This window comes from Pezoporus wallicus, unplaced genomic scaffold, assembly GCF_028554395.1.
Source record: "Pezoporus wallicus isolate ANWC-B61680 ecotype Strahan unplaced genomic scaffold, APGP_CSIRO_Pwel_v1 contig_3952, whole genome shotgun sequence".
In the NCBI taxonomy this organism is placed as follows: Eukaryota; Metazoa; Chordata; class Aves; order Psittaciformes; family Psittacidae; genus Pezoporus; species Pezoporus wallicus.
This window is the reverse complement of record NW_026635034.1, coordinates 8,762,095-8,774,541: the sequence shown is the minus strand read 5'-3', so window position 1 is coordinate 8,774,541 and position 12,447 is coordinate 8,762,095. Positions and strand designations below refer to the sequence as shown.

General features: G+C 41.0%; 1 protein-coding gene across 1 annotated transcript in view; it reads left to right on the top strand.

Moving 5' to 3' along the window:
• Positions 1-12,246, top strand: part of LOC130592863 (tropomodulin-2) — a 34,177-nt gene extending 21,931 nt beyond the window's left edge. Inside the window, exons 4-10 of the mRNA XM_057397494.1 lie at positions 1,328-1,450; positions 2,193-2,279; positions 4,901-5,031; positions 5,660-5,767; positions 6,007-6,150; positions 6,479-6,623; positions 8,732-12,246. Coding sequence (XP_057253477.1) covers positions 1,328-1,450; positions 2,193-2,279; positions 4,901-5,031; positions 5,660-5,767; positions 6,007-6,150; positions 6,479-6,623; positions 8,732-8,766 — 773 coding nt within the window. The 3' untranslated portion in view covers positions 8,767-12,246. The remainder of the gene's footprint in view (positions 1-1,327; positions 1,451-2,192; positions 2,280-4,900; positions 5,032-5,659; positions 5,768-6,006; positions 6,151-6,478; positions 6,624-8,731) is intronic.
• The last annotated feature ends 201 nt before the right edge of the window (positions 12,247-12,447 follow it).

Here is a 12,447-nt window from a genome sequence, read left to right as displayed (position 1 = left end):
AATGATACTTTGGGCTATGGTGGGGAAAAATTAAGTGACAAAAGGATGACAGTGTTGGAAAAAGAGAAGCAAAGCATCTGTAGTTCAACACTAAATATCAGAACTGCATTTATTAATGGTAACAAAATGATATCGCTAATACAGTCAAAATTAAGCTATTTTAGAGACATTTCAGAAAGCCATGGGATATGCTTCAGACATTACATTTAGAGTGTACAAAGCTGTGCAAGAAGACAATTTAAAGTTGACAGCAGGCCAAAGCCACCTGCATCCAGAGGTCATCCCAGCTTCATTACAATGGGATTAACTAAAGCCTGCTTGAGAAGTTGTTAGGGACAAGGTGAGAGGAACTACTCCACAGCAGAGTAAACCATGGAAATTCACAGAACTATCAGAACACTGACACCATCTGTTGCATGTGGCATCATTTGCTGTATTACTGACTATGGGTTTGGTATCGGAAAGTGTTGAATGGGAGAAATGCCCCAGCAGTGCTGGTGATTGAAGTGCAGCCTTGGCTCTGGTGTCAAGGGCCTCACTTCAAGCATTTGCAATTACATCGTCACACTCCTAAAGTTAACTGCAATAGCAGGCCAAAGGAGAAGTGGGATGTTTTATATAGTTTTATTCTGGATTTATCCTACAATTTTCTCATTTCAGCAGAAGGGACCATGATCTCAGTCCTGGGGGGATATAGCATGGAAACACACACCTGCTGATCCCTATGTAACAGCAGCATACACAGAGGGACAAAGAGGTCAGGAGTGTTTCTTGGGGAACATATGGTTTGACTCTGTTCATACTTTCCAGGCCTGCACTTTTAGGTTAAGGCTGCTTATGTGAATGATTATCAGGAGACGCAGAGGGGAAATACTCATGGAGAGGGTGGGAATTAAATTCCGTTACTGGAGCAGAACAGGTTTACTGAGCTTTCAGGTTCTTGTATGGAATTTGGTAAAGTGAAAGGTTCTTGCAATTGGATGGTTTTAACAGCTTCTAGTGCCTCATTTAACTGTAAGGATGAAATTTGTGCAAGCTTTTTGTGTAGACCTGATTCTCCCTGTTTAAGGTCAAAGGAACTACTGAAAAATCCCAGCTGTGACTGCTCCTAGGGATTTATCTTAGGGAATTCGCTTCCACATTAATAATCCAATAAAGAGCAGAAGTCTGCACCTTTTATTTTTAGACTCTGGTGTGAAAGATACCATCTCATAAGAAAGAGGAAACCAGGCATTTCCACTGTCACAGACCTACTCTCACCACTGCCAGGAGGCAGAGGAGTTGTTCCAATAATTCGTTACTCATTTTGGCTTTTTTCTTGTCTTAGGAAAAATATTTATCCCTAAAGAAAAGCCCATAGAAACCCGTACAGAAGAGAAAGTGACCCTGGATCCGGAACTAGAAGAAGCCCTGGCCAGCGCTTCAGATACTGAGCTCTATGATCTTGCAGGTTAGATAATGTATAGGTATGATCCCCCTACATGCCTGGTTCTTCTCTGCCTAACCTGCCACCAGCAGTGTCTCATGGTCATCTCTCAGGCATCTGCTGTTTCACTTTTCCGTAAGAATAAACTGATGATGAAAGTAAAAATCTACACAGAGTTAATAACTTTTAATTAATACATGATCCTACAGAATAACATCTAATTAGATAGCTTTTGGGAGAAGTATCAGCAAATACAGCACAATTTATTCTGACACTACAGAAGTTCAAGCATGTACAGTTAAATTCTTCTCAGATATGCCAAACAGAAAGCAGTAAGAGGTTCAGCTTGTATATGAGGAAAAAAGGAATTATTAGGAGTAACCCAAAGAGTTTCTGGATTTCCCTCCCTGGATGCTTTTAGGATCCAGCTAGGCAAAGCCGTGGCTGACCTCATTAATCCTGGCAACATTCCTGCTTGAGGGGGCAGCCTGGACAAGATGACCCGCAGTGGTTCCTTCCAGCTGGCATTTCTGTGATATGCATACTACAGTGATTGAGCTGCTCAAAAATCCATGTTACAAATGTCTGTATGTCCAGTACTTAGACCTCTAAAGACCCTCCCTGCAAGCAAGCATGACTCAGAGTGAATATTTTATAAAGGGGTTTTGTTTGGGGATCTAAACTAGAATTTGTAGGAGATATTTTTCCGCAGTCTTTGTTCCTGCCATTAACACTGTATCCTGTTGCTGGTATTTACACATTTTAGCTGTTCTTGGAGTGCACAACATGGTCAACAACCCAAAATTTGATGAAGGAGGAGCCCGCAGTAAAGATGGAAAAGGAACTGTAAGAAGTAAGCAAGCTGATTTCTCTTGTGGGCTGTATTTCATGTTCAGAGACTTTACACCTAGAGGTTGGGTGTATTGGTCTAATTCAGTGTAATGTAACTGCGCCTTACCTTAATTGATCTAATTATTCATGAGGGGTAGCTCTTTAAGATAAATAAAATCTTAAAATTAATTATGTATAATGACAACAGTACTATGCAAATAAATCATTCCTAAGGAGCTTTGCTTTCCTAGAAAGCAATATCTGGCTCTGCAGAGGTGCTTGGAAGTATGAGAGTATTTAAGAAGCTAAGACATACATATTTTCGTTCTGCTTCAGTTTAGGTAGCAGATGGAAAACACAGTGAGCTGTAGCTAAGAGGTGGCCACAGCACAGGCCAGGCCATCTCACCCCAAGTATATTTGCTCAGCTGAAGAATGACTTGTAACCATGGGGCTCAAATGTGGCAGAATCCCTAGGAGAATCACATCAGTAACTAGAGTCACATCAAGTTGCATTCACAATGAGCCAACAACCACATGGATGTGCTCCTGCCCCGGCTACTCTCTCTGATCTACCACCTCCCACCTTTGCCTCGTGGCAGTGTGTTTAAGTGTTGTCTGTTACGTGGTTCCTTAGGTACACAGGAAGCATAATCGTTCAGGAAATTCCCCAACAGAAACAGCTGTAGTTACTAAAAACAAATCCAGAAATGTTTGCACTAGATAAACAGACCTTTGCTGAATCAGATCTTAGCTCAGCACCCAACAGGAGGCTGGATGGAGGGAGAAGTGGGTACGTCTGAATTCCAAGTTTTTCTTGAGCACTTCCAGGTCTTGATCAGGAGCTTGTCACTTCCAAGCTCTGGAATATCAAGTGGACTAAATTTTGCTTTTTAAGACAAAATCATGGAATGCCCTTTTCTAGGGAAATTACTCAAGAAGCTTCTTCTAAGGCCATGAGAACAGCAGCTATCTTTAACAAGGACTTTAATTTCCATGCTTCATTACTAAAGTGGAGGTGGGAAAGGATTAAGACTACTCTGCAAGCCTGCCTAACAGGGCACTGTGCGGGCTGCCATCTATCTCGTAAGAGGCACTGCAAGCATTACACAGATTTCAGAATACTTTTGTTGCACTGAGTCAAAATGTCAGCTATGTGAGTCAGCTACACCGTGCTCCGATCACACACTTAAGAACCAGAAAGTCACATCTCTGTATTCTTTGGTCCAAAATCAAAACCTTTTCTTAGACAAGTAAGATGCTTTGGTAAAAGAGGGAGACATCTCAACAGCTGCCCATGAATGTGGCAGAACAGCACGATGATTAAAGAAACGAGATATAACTCACGAGAAGCAACAAGAAATAGAAAATGAAAAAGGCTGCGGACTGAGCATACTGTGATGTCTAACCTGAGGACAGGGTGTTAGTGTCTCTCCAGCTCCCAGCTTGGCATAGTGTTACCACTAGTGCAAAACATGCTTTGTTGGGTTTTGTTTACCTTCCGTCTTTGTATCTAAGATGAATTCACTGTATTCATTGTACCTACTCCCTAGGAAGGCTGGAGTGTTAATTTAGGGATATGTGAGGTCTCTCAGGGACTTAGTGAAATAAAAAGTTCAGAGTGCAAGGGAGCAGAGTGAAAACCAGCTCAAGGTTTGTGTATGACTTCATCTCTACTAAGAGTACGAGTTCTAAAAAAATATTTGGTTTTCTTTTGGCCTGTGATATGGCATGAACTTTACCCATTGCACTGAACAGCAATGTGCAGTACGTTGAGACTTGAGCATGTCCTCAAAATCACTCACTGCCTGCAACATAAAAGGGTTTAAACATACTTGTGGTCAGTACCATATTCCTTGGTGGGTTGGGTGGTCAGGGATTATAAATTAATCTCTGAAACTACATGCATGGGAATTAGAAGTAGTAATTGTGTTCTAACCTATGATTTTTATGAATCTCTAAGAATATTTATAGCCCATAGCTTCAAGCATTAAAATCTCTATCTCTTTGGAGCATGAATGCTCAAAGACTTCATCAATCTTGGTGCTGGCAGATAGACTTACTTTTCATGCCTTGATAGTTTTATTATTTAGAAAGTGCAGATGTTGCAATTTTACAAGAGCTAATTGAATTGAAATACAAGACTGATAGCATGAGCCGAGAGAAGGAAAGTAAGGGGCCTCCTTCTCATGCTCTTTTCTGTTAGCACAGCCTATGCATAGGCACAGGGATGTTTTCTCACTAATGTAATGGGCAATTTCTGAGCACGCCTTTCCTTTACAGATATTAGACAAAGAACAAAGCAGCCCTTGCAGTGTTTTACAGTGTATATTATCCCATTTTAAATCTGCTTTGCCTCAATTTCATTGCACCATGACTTTTGTACATAAAGGAGTAATTTGCCCATGATGATACTGACCAGCCTCTGTAACTACAGCCTCCAATGACATGCTTCTGGGTGCACAGAAGGTGCAAAGTGCATGGCAGGGATAACAGTGCTAATACTCCTGTTTCCAACTTTTGTGGTTCATATAAACCCTTTCTTGAATGCTGCCATACAAACCTAAATGGGAATTGGAAAATCAGATTGTTACTGATGATGCCTGATCCTCACATCAACATTTCATGAGATCTTGTGTTGCAGATGTGGTGAAAGGTGAAAAGGTCAAGCCCATCTTTGAGGAGCCACCTAATCCAACCAACGTGGAAGCAAGTTTACAAAGGATAAAAGCAAATGATCCTAGTCTCATAGAAATTAATCTTAACAACATAAAGGTAGATGCTGTGGTGTCATTTATGTCATTTGTAGGAGAGTTTGTTCAAATATTTACAAAGCCCTTGCCTTTTATCTTCAAATTTTGTCCCTCTCTACTCTTCAGAAAAAGCAGGACACACAGGAAAGGGGTGTGGAGGGAACTGTTGTAGAGGTTTCAAGGTCACCAATGCCTGATACTGAATTAGATGCCAATTAAAAGCCCAAGGGGTGACTCTGGATGCCTTTCTTTAGCAGACTGTAAAGCAAGATCTCTCATGGGCACTATGCAATCATCACCAGCCAAATTCAATTAGCCCACCCATGCAAATGGAGGAGGAGCTGGCATGTAGAAACTAAACAACCAACAGCAGGAATAGGAAAGTAGCTCAAGATCAGTCACATGCTTGTGGTGGCCTGACCCAGTTAAAGGCAGTGCTGACATTGCATCCTGGCGCAGGCATCCCATGGGTCTCTGAAGGCCTCTATGAACAGAGGACACTTTGTCCATTCTGAGTTACCCTTAAAAGTATGTTTAAACAGGGATGTTTAAACTGCATAGACTGTGGCTATCAGGTTGATAGTAATTAAAATCAGTGTCTAGTGATATAACTGGCTTTCCTGATTACTGGATTTGTCTTCTTAATGTAGAATATTCCTATTCCAACACTGAAAGAATTTGCAAAAGCTTTGGAAAGCAACACGCATGTGAAGACATTCAGCCTTGCAGCTACTCGAAGCAATGACCCAGTGGCTATTGTAAGTTAAACACTGCTTGGAAAAAAAAAAGCCTGCTTTAGGATGCATTCTTCATTTTTCCTCACAAAATTTCTCTATGACTATACAAAGTAGAAGTGTAATCTCTTCTGATCTACCTCTATGTCCTTGTAAGCCTATTTATGTTCTATTTCTTTGTAGGTACTATATTTTGCAAATTCCTTGTTATTTCCTGAAACCCTCAAGACAGTATCTCATATTCCTTCTTTTTGACCCCTCAGGCATTTGCAGATATGTTGAAAGTAAACAAAACACTGAAGAGTCTGAATGTAGAATCCAACTTCATCACTGGCACGGGTATTCTGGCACTGATTGATGCACTGAAAGAGAATGAATCCCTGACAGAGATTAAAATTGACAACCAGGTAAAGAGAGAACATTGAGTGAGTCCACTTTTGTTTTCCTTCTATGTGGATTCCAAGAGGGTTCTCCTAGAGGGCTCTGGCAAAGTCAAGGCAGCTGCTGTGACTCAGTCATTCTGCAGCTCATGTCCCATGTTTATGCAGCCAAACAGTGGAGAACTTCTAAATAAAACTGGTCAAAGCTAAATATAAAACCCAGAGCAAAATCTCTGGGGATGGGATTCTCTTTGTAGTTTGCAGCATAGTACTGAAATATAACTACTTATTTCTCTCTCATATGAGAACAAATATTTTCTTTTCTTTTGGGGACATTTCACCACATGACCAACAGAGGCAACAGCTGGGGACAGCTGTAGAGATGGAGATTGCCAAGATGCTGGAGGAGAACTCCAAGATTCTCAAGTTTGGATACCAGTTCACCAAGCAAGGTCCAAGAACCAGAGTAGCAGCAGCTATCACTAAAAACAATGATCTGGGTAAGATGCTACTACATCTACTCATCATTTGTTTATGTGAGCCAAGTCCTGACCTTCCTAGACACAATTCTTCCTGTCTGTACATAAAATTGAATTTCACCTCTACAGCATTCAGTCTGCTATACGTGAGGGGTGATGCATAGCTCCACAGGCTGTAGCATAGACAAAAGCAAAGATCTCACTGTGATTAAAAGCTACTTGTATTCTTCTCCCACCCCTCGTGGGAAGGAGAGTTACTTCAGTCTTTTCCATGGAGCACCCTGGATTTCCAGCTGCCCTGTCAGCTGTTCTGGCCACTAAGTAGACAGCCAAACCCATCCTGTTTGTTCAGTGAACGCAGAAGTCATTGCTTCTTTGCCCTGCCCATGACAAACCAAGCTTGCTCAACCAAGGGAACAAAAAGGATTTTCCTGCCTGCGTGACCAAGTACAGGCAAAGACAAAGCTTTGCAAGTTTTACCTGAGCGTGACATGCTCTGCCCTGTGTGCTCAATACACGGAATAGGGAGGAAATGACCAGGCAGGGGTAGTTTAGAATAAAAAGGGGGTGGGGGAATATTAACTCTATTTTTTAATCAATTCCACTTCAAAGTGGGGTATCAAACCATGATGCCTTTGCTGGCTTCAGCTTGGGTTCATGTCTGAGAACCAAGATAAGAGTTGAGCTAGAACCCATTTCTTTTACACATACTTTTATGCTTTTTCAGCTTTATTTTTTAGCAATCTCTAAGATTCCAGTTATATACTATTTGTCCTGAAACTATTAACATTCTGGAATGGTATTTGAATCATCCCAACAACAAAGAGAAAAAGACCTTTTTTTTCACTATTTAACCAGATGCCATTAGACATCTGTCCTGTACCCGATCTTCATTTTCCTGCTTTTGTATTGGATTGTTTTGTTCAAGATTTAGTAGGACAGAGTACCTAAAAGAATTCAATAAAATAAATGAAGCAACAAAAACACTGAAAGCAGGCAGAAATAACTGATGTTACACTGTAGGCTTTGGAATAACACAGTCTGTCAAGAAAGCACTATGAGATAAATCTCCCGATAGTAAAGTAATGGGATGTTTGTAGTAATATATTGTTGTTATTGACTTTCTGTAGTGAAAAACGTTCATTCATCCAGTTTTACTGCTTTTGTTCTGTACTTCAGCAGTTCAATATCAGAAATGGGACATGACAGTTTGATGTAACACCAAATTTTGTATCGCACAAACAGGAGAACCTCACTAATCTTTTCTGGCCAAGTCAGAGAAGACTCAATAAATTTTTATGAGGGCAAGGAGTAGCAAATGCTGCCCAACTAGACCTGCTATAATGCATTTTAAGTGCTGTAAAAATTCATAGTTAAGTGCTTGTCAAAATAATCTTGCACATACACAAAGCTCATCACTGCTGTGCTAAATGGCAACTTCAACCTACTTGGTTTCTAGTGAGAATCTGGAGTTAATTGGTAATTAACTTACTATCAGATGGTTGATGCAGTTAGAGCATGTGAAGTTAAAGCAGATAATTTAAGGTCCAATATGTTGTTTTCCTTGTTGCCAATACTCATTGATATCAGTACTTAAAAGTACTTCAAATTATTTTCTAAAAGATTATGATTATTTCTCACCTATAGTATACACCTTCACAATTAAAAGTGTTATTTACTTTTGATGCCTAATGCTTAAATACTCCAGAGCACTGTCATACAGATTAGAGCAGACAACTATCAATTTAGTTGGAACAGAGTGGCTTTTGAAAGAACAATTAAACTGTAACAAAAATCTAAATGGAATCACTGGGAGGAAGCACTGGAAATGGTGATTTCTTCATCATCCAAAACCTTTAGCTCAGACTCTAATTTTTATAGACAATGTGTTGATATGAACACTTGGTGAAATTCTATAGTCCGTGATATAGAAAAGTGCAATTTAGATACAAATGTTTTCTTTAGCATTGAGGTCTGTTAATTACAGCATTTATGGTCATAATCCCACTGAGTATTTCTTAGAAGCCTCTTCCTTCCTATTCATGGTACTGGGAAGGGAGTGTGTTAGTGAGAAGAGTCCTTAGGCAATCGGAAAAGCAATAATGACTGCTCTTGTCTTACTGGTCTAGTTCGTAAAAAGCGGGTGGAAGCAGAGCGGCAGTAGCCACGCCATAGAGGATGCAAGGCAAGATTGGAGCCACCAACAACCGCAGTCTCAGAGTGCTCACTGGTCAGAAGGGAGTATATAATGGGAATTGCTCATTTCTGTTAATGTCTCCTTTTAACCTTGAAAACACAGCCTGTTCGTTTATAACTTTCAAGGTTAAATTTATTTTTTTGTGGGAAAGAATCACAGTTGGTTTGATTTTAATGTAAAAAACACCAAAATGTGTTGCAATATCTGAAGCCAATATGCAGAATCTTAACTGTGTTACTGAGCATAACACATAGTGATTCTGACCCTTATTTTAGACGCCTTTTGACATGTTCAAATATGATCTTGTGTATGATAAGGGATTCTCTGCTGAAAATAGAAGTTTTAGGGCCAAGTTCTGCAATGCCTTATGTTTGTGAATAATCCTTTGTATATAGTCCTGCTGAACTAAATCCTGCAATGGGATGCTCCCAGGAGTAGAACTAGTAAAGCCAGTACAGGTTTGCAGGATCACACCCTTGAGCCTCTCTCCTGCGGCAGGATCTGGGCAACTGGAACAGCACCCTTCTACCTTCTTGGGTCTCCACCCATCCAGGTCCAAGTGTAGGATCATGCCTAGACATCTAAACATTGTCAAAGCCTACTTGTTTACATAAGCTTAGGTTAGATGCATCATTTTGCAATGTTATTTGTTATCCTTACTCTACATTGTAAAGTAATAGTAGTGCTGCCAATCCCATAGATTTTAAATGTTTTGGGTTTTATAGACCAACAGATTTTTATTTGCTACTAGAATGCACAGTTTACAGCTATTAATCTAAACGAGTATTCTCAGCAATATTTGTTTTGCTTTGAGCCATGTGTTGGACTTTTTTTAGTTCTAGTATTTATGTACATTTGTTAGTATTACAAAACTGTTCTCAGGACCTTTTAGATGAAGATTAATTAAACAATTAATCCAGGAAAGCAGCTGTGCTGCCCAGAAAAAAAAACATCAAAAGGGTAGTTGTGACAGCTACATAACTTACATTAATATGCGCCAGTTCAGGTTTGTCCCTGTATCACAAAGCACTTAGGTATTCACATCAGCGCTTACCTGAATAAAGGCAGATTTAAGCACATGCACAAATGCTTTGCTAAATCAGAGCCTTAACTCAGATGCTTGGACATGATCTTAACCCAGTGGAAAGCACTCCTAAAGAAGCAGCAGCTAACCCCAGTGCTCAAAAGCATCAATGTTTTAGTAAGAATTCAGTCTGATGTTTCATTCTGTGCATTTTACAGTCTAGAACTGTTCTTCTACCACTGCTTTATCACTGCCAACAGTTGTCTCTGACTAACAGCCTGAGGTTCATTTTGCTTACACACACACACACACGCTGCAAGAGCTACGGGAGACTCGGGTTAGGTGTGTCACACAGATGTAATGCTTTCAGAAAGCTGCAAAAATGACCTGGGACTAGAGCTGCTACCTGGGAAACACTGGCCTCTCCTCCAGAACAACAGGGATGAAGCACTGCTTCCTGCAGATGATGGATGAATGCTGGAGATCATGGCCACTACAGCATACTCCTGACCTGGAGGGAGAACTGTGAGCCACTGTGCAGCTGGGCATCCAGGGATTAGAACCCAGGGGATCCCAGGAAGCAGCTGGTACACATTTGACATACTTCCCTGAGTGATGTCTTCATGACCAGAGCTGGGGTGCAAGCTGACAGGATGAACACTCCCTCCGTGCCTTTTATAATGGAAATAAGTAGGTCCAAGGCAACGCTCTCTGTTTAACTCACTGTTAAATACTGGTCCTCACACTGGGGTCCAAACTGAGTAACATACACTTAAATCCCACTTTAGCAAACTATTCTAAGAAGTCTACTGAGCTGGGACGTAAAGAGCGTTATCCACAGTTTATCTCCCTAGAGAGCTCCCAGTCTTTACAATTTCCACCTCTCCCTCTCTTCCTCAGAATAAAGCTGAAACCTTTACTTTGCAAATAGAAAACATAACACACCAGGGAGTCTTGCTGAGGTTTTCCCTGGATCCATGCAAGATTTGTTGTGAAAAACTTTGATATCCCATTAAAAAAAAAAAGTCAAGTTCTGTAACATAGTCATAACTCTGCATGGGCTTAAAAAAGTCCTTAAAACTTCTGTGGATTACCACGGGAATACTGGGCTTTGCAGCACAAAGTCTTATGGACAGGAAAAATCCTCATCCCCAAAACCTAAAGTTTATGGTTACTAACGAACTTCAGTGACTAGACTCACACTGCCCCTATTTCTTCCTCATTTGATCCAACCAAGGGAATCCCAACTGTTATTTTTCTTGAAATGTATTTTGAAGATTTTTTTTTACTGTAACTTTTTTTTTAAGGGCGGTACATGTATGTGTTGAAGGGAAACAAGTGCAATCCATACTAGTCTTAATTGCTATTTAAAGTGTTGGTATTTGCATGCAGCAGTTTTACAAGGATGGAACGGTCTGAGTGCTCCGTGATGCCTGCAGCGTATCATCCTGTATAGCTTTGCTCAGAGCCACACAGTGGTTGTATAGTCTGGTGGCTCCATCCACGTTAGCTACAGTTTGCACCATGGACCAATGTACCTGGCTAGGGAAGGTCCTGGGGGCTCTCCGTCCCTTCCTGTGCCATGCTGTCTGCACAGGCACGTTTCCTCTGAAGGGACGATTCCTCAGGCACTTGGGAGTATCTGTTCAAACACCAGCCCCACCATGCACTAGCAGACAGTGACTGGAGCTCTGCCCCATGCCAGGGACCTGGGAGGTCTGGCTCCTTCCCGCATGCATGAGGAGAATTCCTCAGCCCTGGCCATTCTCTCCAGGCAGCTGCTGCCAGCCCCTGCTGGGTATCTCAGTGACCAGGGCCATCTCTGTCCTGCCTCTTGTGTGTGCTCCACACGAGCTTGTCTGTCACCTGGCCTTGAGCATCACAAGTCAAATAACTGCAACAATATAAAGATCTGTTCAGTACAACAGCAGCCCACGATGGTGATGCTTGAAGGCAGATTTTTGTATTAATACAGGTATAATATCATTTAGCTGGATAAAAATCTCTGCAACTAACATGAAGGGGGTTGGGATGTGACTATTTTAAATTCTACTTCCTATTCTCAGTACTGAATGGAGAACACGGACAGAAGAGCCCTTTTTTCTTATGCAAACATTCAGGAGTAACTTTGTCTGGTTTTGCACATTGCTTCTTGTGTTGACAGCTTCAGTTTGGTTTGTATTTTTTATACTTTTTTCATGGAAAAATCTCAACTTCGTACGTGTCCTAACATATATGTGAACGATGTGTGCACTAAGGATCATATGTGTACATGTATAACTCTAGATGAAGATGTAATCTCTGGAACAGAAGTAATTGCATGCGCACGGTGTGGTGCATATTACTCAAAAGGGAGAATCACCACGCTATGTAACAGTGACTCCCCAGCATCATGGGTTTTCTAAATAAATCTTCATAAAGGATTTGGCTTTTGCAATTTCTCATGGTTTTGGGCCTTGAATCAAGCCTCCCTTGATGCTCTGACATCCTCCCTCCACAGTACATGCACTGGGCTGGACCTTTGTGAATGATAGTTGGGTGCTCGGAACCAGCACTGGGAATAGAGAAACCTCTCCCCAGGTTTAACAGACTTTCCAGATTTACCTACATAAACTTATGGGGCA